Source organism: Netta rufina, assembly GCF_964035555.1.
Source record: "Netta rufina genome assembly, chromosome: 12".
Taxonomy (NCBI): Eukaryota; Metazoa; Chordata; class Aves; order Anseriformes; family Anatidae; genus Netta; species Netta rufina.
The window spans coordinates 7,212,779-7,221,439 of record NC_140135.1 but is presented as its reverse complement, the minus strand read 5'-3'; the positions used below and the strand labels follow the sequence as shown (position 1 = coordinate 7,221,439).

The window sequence follows — 8,661 nt, the reverse complement described above, 5'->3', positions numbered from 1 at the left end:
TCCTGCAGCGTGGCTGAAGGTGCGGCTAAAATACAGAAAATTCTCCTGTAGGGCCAGCGGCTGCCTCCTCGCCTCCTTGCTCCTCGGGGATGGAGGAGCGAGGCAGGAGGCTGCCGTCCCTCCCTGCAGGCTCAGAGGTCTGAATTTTGGCCCCAGCCACCGCCGTGGTGATTTGGCACCGGGAAGAAGGGTTCGTGGCTCAGGGGTTTGGGTTGCGTTGCCTTGGACCTCGCAGGGGGTTCAAACATGGACCCTTCCTCGCCGGGTGCCCCACCGGGATCCTTCTTGGGAAAAGTGAGGCCAGAGAGGCAGGAGGTGTGCGGTCCACACGCCGTCCATCCCCTTGGCCCAGGAGATGAAGTCCTTAGCTGGGTGGACACCACGGAGCAGCGAGGATTTGGGGCGAGAGGCACGGGGAAGGGAGGGAGGAAGATCCGCGCCTGGCCCCGCTCCTCGGCAGCTCCAGGGCTGCCACGCTGGAGCCTGGGGTCCTTTTATTTCCCGTCCTTCGGCCCCGCAGTCGCCAGGTCTGGCTTCAAGAGGCGCTGAGCGCTCCTAATTGTAGTGGCAGACAAAGAGAGCCGGCCTTTGAAGGCGGCACATGCTGCGTCTGACAGCACGTGCCTGCAGCCGCTGACAGCGCTGACAGCGGCCCCGGGGACGCGGGAGCTGCAGGCCAGGGTGCAGGACACGGCCCCAAGCCAAGGGGAGCAGCTCCCCGGCCCCAGCTCAGCACCCCTGAGGATGAGGAGGGTTCACAGAGGTGTGCTGCTGTCACGCTGCTGTCCCGGGGCTCTCATCCCCCTGTCCCTGCTAGCTGTGTGCCCCGGAGTGGCTCTGAGGGTGGGGGAAGCTGTGGGGTGCAGGGGGCAGCGGGGGGCGCGCTCATTGTGGGGACACGGGGACTTTCCCGCTATCCCCATGGGTGCCTGGGGACGGATGTGTCCCCGTCCCTTCTGGGAGACCCAGAAAGTGCCACGACAGCGTGACCCGAGTGCCGAGGTGCCCCCTACCCCGAGCAGGGCTGAGGAGCCCGGTGGGAGACGGCGTGCCAGGGAGGGGGAAAGCGCTTGGCCGACCCCAACCGGCGACGGCCCCGCTGCGGGTGCCGAGGGTCCCGGCTACAGCATCCCGGCGGCAATCTCTGGCTCAGGTTGTGCCGTGCTGGATACGGCATCTCCATGGAAACCCTCCCGCTCAGGCTGTGCGGGCTCGGGAGATGCCATCTCCACGGAAACGCGGCGGCCGTGCAGGCCGGGATGCGCAGCCGGGCACCGCCAGGACTGCGGGTGCCCCCCCGGTGCCCCCCGATCCCAGAGGCGCCCCCCAGGACCCGTAGCTCGCCCCTGTCCTCGGCACCGGGGGGGTGGGGAGGCACGGGGAAATTCGGGGGAGCTTTGCTCTGCTGGAGAGCCCTGGTGCAAAGTAAGGGAGCAGCGCGGGACCCTCTGACGGCCACGGGGGCCCTGCCGCGGCCAGGGGCACCCCGGGCACACTCAGGCAGTCCCGCGGCATGCGGAGCCGGGGGGCCTTCACCGGGGGCTGAAATTTCACCCTCCGAAATAGCCCGGATGAAATACTTTACAGGTTATTTATAGCCCACGCTAGAAAACAAAACAAAACAAAACAAAACAAAAAAAATAAAAGAGAAAAAAAAAAGGACGAAAGAAAAGAAAGCAGCCACGCGAGCCCTTTTATGTGCTCGTTTTTCATCTGCCTTTTCCTTTCGGCCGACTCCTGCTGGCCCCGAGGGCCGGCCGGAGCCCGAGCACGGGATGGCTGAAGCCTCGGCATCACCTCTCTCCCCACGGGGTGCCCGCGGGGTCCCCACCCCAGGGCAGCTCGGGGGCACCCCAGCGGAGCCGCGTCCCCGTCCCGTCCCGGAGCAGCACCGGGCGCTCCCTGCCGGAGCCAGCGGCGGTTCGGCCGCCTTTCAGCCAGGCTCCCCAGCTCCGTAAACCTGGCTTTGACGTAGCCCTGAAAGTAGGCCAGTAAGAGCAAACTGCAGCCGCTCGCAGCCCTCTCGAGGGACGCCGTGGCTGCGCGGCGGGAGGGAGGAGTGCGCATTAACAGCGCCGCTGCTCTCCGCGAGCTCCCGCGCCGGCGGAGGATGGTGTTTTTCTCTCCTCCCGGTGCCTTCAGGCTCGCCCAGCCAAGCCCCGGCGTGGCGATGCGCGGCGGCAGGGCACGAGCGTGCTGCAGGAAGGGGATTAGAGCGGGGAGTGTCCGGCCCCCGTCTCCTCCCTGCTGCCGTGGCAGCTGCCAGCGGGCATCCCCGCCATCCCCCTTTCCTGCAGCATTTTGCAGATCCTGATTTATTTTTTAATTAAAAGCCGAGCGCTGACGTCCCCCTGCCCTGCGGTTTGATTTCTGCGGGGACACCAGGGGGACGCAGCCCGCTCTCGTGGCAGCACCAGGAGCGGGCGAACCCCAAGCGCTGCCAGGAGATGCGGCTGCATCTGGGTCCCTCCCGTAACTCACCCCAAGCGGCTTACACCAAGGCTTTAGGGATTTATTTTGGAAGCATTTCCCGATCCTCGAAGCCCCAGTTGGAGCCCAGGCCGCCCCAGCACTGCCCTTCCTTGCGGGACCGGGCACCCCCAGCTCTGCAGCTCGCTGCCGGCTGAGCGTTGCCGTGCTCACGCCGTGGGAGGTACGACAAAAAAACTGGCACGAAGCTGCCCCCAGAGCGAGGGGCCGGATGGCCGCAGGTCCCGCTCAGCGCTTCAGGTGGTCACAGCCTTCGGGCCGCTGCTCTGCGCGGGGACACGAGCCCGTTTCAGGTGTGGTGACCCCGATCCTCTCCGGGATCAGCACCCTGCCCTGCTGCCTCCCAGCACACCGGGCACTGCCTTCCCTCGGCTTTGGGGCGCTTCGGCTTTTCCTAAAACAAACACGAACTCCCCCTCCCCCCCCTGCTGACGTCCCCGGGGGGACGAAGGTTTCCCACAGCGTTTGGGGCAGCCGGAGCAGAAGGAAGCTGGGGTTTGAGCTGGGGCCACCAGCCCAGCGAGGGGCTCGGCGGAGCCGTGGCACGGAAATGATCGCTGCTTCCTTTCTTTTTTTTTTTCTCTTTTTTTTTTTTTTTTTCAGCCCTGTCGACTCAAGTAACGCCACCGTGCCCCCCGTCCACGGCCAGCGTTATCCAGCAGCCCCGGGGCACCGCGTGGAGCCAGCCGTGCACCAGCTGGACCCCAAAAACCCCAAAAAGGACACGGCCCGGGCAGAGGGCAGCACCCGGCCCCTTGTCCTGGGCACCGCGGGCTCCCCGACTCCCACACCGGCTCGGAGCAGCCTCCCCTGCAGGGTGCGGGCGCAGAGCGGAAGAGCCTGGCGTATTTACGGGGCCGGGAAGCCAGCGAGATGTGGGGCCGGCTGCTGGCAGCCTGCACGTGCCCATGCAGGCTGTAGGGGACAAGGGCCAGGCCCCTGCACGAGGCGGCTGCGGGGCCGAGCGGCGGCGGTGTGGCTCTGCCCCAAGGGACGCAGCGGGATCGGGGCTGGCCGCGGTGCCAAGGTGGGAGGAGGCGTCCCCGGCGCAAGGGCCGTGTTTCCTGGGAACAGGAGCAGCTCCTCAAGTCCCTCCTTCGCTTGGGATCAGGAGTTCCTCCAGCTGGCACGAACGCAGCCCACGTGGGAAGAGGGAGGAGAGGCCGGGAGGGCTCTCGGCCCGCTCCCGTTTCACCCTGCCTCTCGGCCACGGCCCTCGTGCTCAGGAGGGGGACACCGAAGATGTGGGGGTGGCTGCGTTGGGACAGAGCCCGCTCCCAGCCCCTGTGGGGTGGCAGCAGAGTCGCGCAGCCCCGCTCTGCACTCCTCAGAGCTGGCCAGAAGTTACTCGGGGCAGGAGGAGGCCATGAGGAGCATGGCCACGGGGCCAGGCTGTGAGAAAGCCAACGCGGCCAAGAGGATAACTCTTTATGCAAAAAATTGTGGCACTGAAGACGAAACCAAGGGGTAGAGAGCTTGCCCAACACGAACGTGGTGCCAACAGGGGCTCCACCTCCTCTTCGGGCTCCCACCCCCAGGCTGCACCTCAAGGGCCTAACCCCTGGGGAACTGTTCCCGTTACACCAGGACGAGCCCCCCTGCCCCACATCGGGCCCCAAGGACAGGCAGGAGGGCACCAGCTGTCCCGGCACGAGGGCAGCCACGGCACTTTTATTGCGGAAGGAGCATTAAAAAGCCCCTGACAGAACCAGGAGCCTCTCCCCGGGAGGGAAACCCCCGGGCACGGCCCCTCCAGCTGCTCCCCAGCGCTGTGGGGGCCAGCGCTAGCCCTAGAGCTATCGTGCTCTCTTTTGGGGGCGGCGAGGGGGCTGCTTGGGGGCCGTTTCTAGCACTGGTTTGGCTCCGCTGGCAGCTGAGGCGAGGTCCTCAGCAGAGAGGGGCTGGATGATGTGGCCCGCCCGGGTGATGACACGGGGGGCGGTCAGCTTCTGGAAAGCACGCTGCGTGTTCCACGTGGGGCCCACGGGCGTCCGGATGCTCTGCTCGAACTGCTGGTGCTTCTCAAAGGGGAAGGGCAGCTCGCTGACCTGCGGGGAAACAACACGGCAGGGGGGGAGCACCCTCAGGGCTGTGTCAGAGCTGGAAACCAAATTTCCCTTTAGAGGCAGGGATTTAGGGAGTTTAGGGGCCGGGCCAGCCCTGGAGGCAGCGCAGCACCCACCTGATGTGCCGCCGCGTGGATGTTGCGCTGCTCGCTCAGGATGACGTGGGGCAAGTGCTGGTCCTTCCTGGGAGGCGCTGGGGGGGGCTTGATCAGGAACCTGCCGGACACAGGAAGAGGTCAGGCCCCGGGGCCAGGCTGCAGCGCGCTGCCACAGCCCTCCCGCGCTCACCGTTTTATTTTCTTGGCGCTGGGCTTCAGCCCGCTGCCTCCCCACTCGCCCCAGCCCGGCAGCACCAAGTTCACCGCCTGGGGCTTGCCGTCCCGCTCCGCCTTGCTCTTCTCCCGGTGGAAATCGGCCACCACGTCGTCCCCGGCAAACGCCTCGCTGATCACCCCCCGCTGGTCGATGCCACCCTCCTGCGGAGACAGCAGTCAGTGCCCGGCCGCTCCCGGCTCACCCAGGAGGACCGGGCCCATCCCGCTCACCTCCTCCTCCATGACCACGGGCAGGCTGGGGCACTGAATCTCCTGGGGCTTTTCAGACAGCACGGACTCCAAGCGAATCATTTTCTCCTTGGCTGTGGGTTTCTTGGCAGGCCTGGCCCCAGCTTTGTCTTTCTCCTGCTGGGGCGCTCGCTCTTCTGCTCCCGCAGCCGCCGGTTGCTTCTCCTGCTCCTCCGAGGGCTCCTTGGAGGCCAGAGCCTCGACCTCCTCCATCGTCTGCACGCGGTGCAGCTGCTCCGACAGCAGGATCTCCTCCTGGGCCTGGGGAGGGGGCTCGATCCCTGCACTCAGCTGCTCCTCGTCACAGATGGGGTGCATGGAGCTGTCCCCAGGAGGGTCAGGAACCGCCTCCGTCTCGTCAGTGCCTGTGCATCAAGGCAACAGGGAAGAAAACAGCCACCCCGTGAGCGGGGAAGGGAAGGACGCAAGGCAGCTGTAAGAAAACACAGCCCTCATGACCCAGCCCAGCCCCACAGCACATCAGACGTCGCGTGGGGCTGTGAGCTCCTCACCGTGCTGCTCAGGGCTCCCCGTCCGCCGCTGCCGCGCGTGCCGTTTCTGCTCAAATTCTTGTAGCAGGGCCTCCTCCTCCGACACCTCCTCCTCCTCCTCTTCCTCCTTGCTCTCCACAGCAGCAGGCACCGCAGCGTCTTCACGAGCCTCTTGCACCTCGGGTTCCTTGGCCGGGTCGCTGGGCTTGCCCAGCATCCAGGGATTTGCTCTGCTGGCACTCACGGGGATGGTCACGGGCGGGAGGTCCTCCTCAGGCACATCCCCTGGCTCCTCCTCGGGCAGCTCCACCCGCACCTTCTGCATCAGCTCCTTGTTCCTGGCCAGCTGCTCCTGCATGGCCTTGCGGGCCTGGGAAGGGATCGAGACAATTCTAACGCAGGCCAGAAGCAACGCGCCCGCTTCCTTTGCCCCACCTCAGCCGTTCTCCCCTTTTCCCTGAGCTCCAGCTCACCTCCAGGTCGTACTTGGCCATAATGGCCCTGGAGCGGGCCCATTTCCCCTTGTTCTGGTGCTTGAGACTCATCCGCTCCTGAGGAAGAGGAAGCCTCAGGAAGAGCACCCTCAGCCAGGGCGAGCTCCCGAGGGATGAGAGAGAGGCAAGCAAGCGGCACCTCCATCCGGAGCTGCTCCAGCTCCTCCAGCTTTGCCAAGGCGGCCTCCGGGTCCGACTTCTGCAGCAGCTCGAACTCCTTCAGGGCCTTGCGCCTCTTGCTTTTCTTCAGCACGCGGTGGTACCTGCGGCACGAGGGGGCAGGCAGTGAGACCTCCAGGCACAAGCACCCAGCCTCCTCTTTAGGAAGCTGGGCAGGCAGCACGGCTTCCCGGCAGCACCTCAGCCTTCCTCCACCCTTTATCCGTCCCCACGCACCGGGCCCCGGCCCCCTCCCAGCTCCCCGAGCCCGGCACCGTCAAGAATCTTACTTCTTACTCTTGATCTTCTTCTCTCGCCGAGCTTTGGCTTCGTAGTAGGACTGCAGGACCCGAGCCTTCTGCAGCTCCGCTCGCCGCCGCCGGGCCTGCCAGGGAGCGCGGCGTTAAGGGGAGGGCAAAGGAAGAGGCCCCCCCACGGGCAGCGCGGGGCTAAAGGGAAGCGTCGCCCACCTCCTCCAAGCTCATCGCCTGCAGCGAGGCTTTCTCCTGCGGCGTCAGCAGCGGGTCTGTGACGGGTTGCTGCGTTTTGTGGAGCAGCCCGAAGATCTCCTGCTCCAGGGGAGTTCGTGGCTGTCGGGGGGACAGATGGCACAGCAAGAAGGGGTGAAACAAGGAGCGGTGCAGGAGCCAGCACCCACACAGATCTCCCCGTCCCTTCCGATGCTTGAGCAGGCTCACGAAAGGGCATAAGCAATGAGAACTCCCAGGCCCCACAGCGCTGTGCCCAGATGAAACGAGAGGGAGCTCCGGGAGGGTGAAGTGGTGCTTGTTAAGCTCAGAGCTCGGTGGGAACTGACATCGCCCTGACCTGGGGAAGCTCTCCAGGGACGGGAGCCTCTCCTGCTACACAACACAGCCCGCGTGGGAACCCTCCAGAGGTGGCTGAGGCCCGTGAGCAAGCACCCGGCTCCGTGCAGAGCCCGGGCAGCAGCAGGCTCAACCCACAGCTCGAGCGCTAAAGAGCGGGGAGGAGAAAGGCACCCGAGGGGTGTGAGAGCCCCCACCTTCCATGCCGAAACCACTCGCTCCAGGGGGGCAACCGCCGCGATCTCCTGCTTCAGAGGGAACACCAACTGCTCTGCTCGGCGGTTCTGCAGGACCACCGGCTGCCACTTGCCAACGTCTTTGGAGGTCTTGACGTAGGCAGCCTCCCTCACGACCTGCAGGTGGGAGCGAGAAGGGAAAAGGATCAGTGGAGAAGCTGAGCTGAAGAACGAGGAAAGCCAGGCAGCATCAGAGAGGAGCAGATGGCAGCCAGGGACTCAACCCAGCTGCCCCTTACAGCTGGAACTGCTTCCCTCTCCCCTGCCACCCGCACAGGCCCACGTACCCGCTCCTGCTCCTCCTTGCTGAGGGGCAGCTCCACCGCCTTCTTCTGCTTCACTTTGCTCAGCTGCTTCTTCACGCTGCTCAGGGCGGACTGGGCACGGATGGGCTGCAGGAGCTCGGACAGGACCAGCTTCTCCCCGGCACCTACGGGAGATCACCCCTCACATTGACACGGACACCCCACAACCACACTGAGCAGCGCTATGAGCTCCGATGCTGTTTGTTACGAGCTGAGATGCCTTCAGCACAAACAACCAGCACGGCACCTCCCCGGGGATCTCCTCCAACCAGCCTGGAGAACCCGAGCACCTCCTGGGGGGGGAAAAAACACAGGGGAAAGCCCCAAGACCCCAAGGAGCCCTCACCTTTGGAGCTGACATTGAACTCAGACACCTGCACGCTGGCCTCCGAGCGCTCCGCCAGCTTCCGCCTGCAGGAAAAGTGAATAAAACAAAGGAAAAGAGGTGAAAAAGCTCCTCCAGCCCCGCCACCAGCGGCTGCTCGGGCTGCAGCCAAGCCGGGGGGGCTCGGGGTGGCGGGAGGGAGGGGACAGGGGGTGCTGGGGGCTCACCGCTTGCGCCCCGACAGGGCGCTGACCGCCTCCAGGAGCTGCCGGTGCCGCCGGTCGCCATCCTCCGGGCCCTGCCGCGAGGCGCACACGGGTGTGAAGGCCGGGCCCGCGCGGCCTAGGCCCGGCCCCAATCCCAATCCCAGTCTCAATCCCAATCCCGCTCCCCATCCCAATCCCGGCCCTAATCCCAATCCTCATCCCAATCCCGGTCCCGACCAGCGCTCCCAGTCCCCTCCCAGCCCCCCCCGGCCCGGTCCCGCCGCCGCTCACCTCCTCCTCGCCGCCGCTGCCCGCCGCCTCCACGCCCAGCCACTCCTCCGCCATGCCACCGGAAGCGCGGCGCTCACTTCCGCCCCTCCTTGACGCCGCCGCCCGGCCAGCCTTCCGCCCGGCGCGTGACGTCACGGCTGCCTTGGCAACGGGGCCGTGCCGCGGCCGGCCCGGGGCGGGGAGGAGGAGAAGGGGAGAGGGCGGGGAC

The 8,661-nt window shown here is 66.0% G+C and overlaps 1 protein-coding gene across 1 annotated transcript; it reads right to left on the bottom strand.

Annotated features, from left to right (window-relative positions):
- Positions 1-4,122: 4,122 nt before the first annotated feature.
- UTP14A (UTP14A small subunit processome component) lies at positions 4,123-8,544 on the bottom strand. Its single transcript, XM_084294082.1, has 14 exons — positions 8,454-8,544; positions 8,184-8,254; positions 7,978-8,042; positions 7,614-7,756; positions 7,288-7,443; positions 6,734-6,853; positions 6,554-6,648; positions 6,244-6,367; positions 6,084-6,161; positions 5,632-5,980; positions 5,102-5,484; positions 4,845-5,032; positions 4,673-4,772; positions 4,123-4,538 (listed from the first exon to the last, which is right to left on the bottom strand). The coding sequence occupies exons 1-14, from the start codon at positions 8,505-8,507 to the stop codon at positions 4,287-4,289; spliced, it is 2,178 nt and encodes a 725-aa protein (XP_084150208.1). The 5' UTR covers positions 8,508-8,544; the 3' UTR covers positions 4,123-4,286.
- Between the last annotated feature and the right edge of the window lie 117 nt (positions 8,545-8,661).

Excerpts from the sequence above, each read along its gene's own strand:
- UTP14A (XM_084294082.1), bottom strand. The coding sequence starts at position 8,507 with ATGGCGGAGGAGTGGCTGGGCGTGGAGGCGGCGGGCAGCGGCGGCGAG. Across the intron at positions 7,444-7,613 it reads GCAAGGAGGAGCAGGAGCGG|GTCGTGAGGGAGGCTGCCTA; the intron begins GTACGTGGGCCT and ends TCCCACCTGCAG. Across the intron at positions 5,033-5,101 it reads CCGTGGTCATGGAGGAGGAG|GAGGGTGGCATCGACCAGCG; the intron begins GTGAGCGGGATG and ends CTGTCTCCGCAG.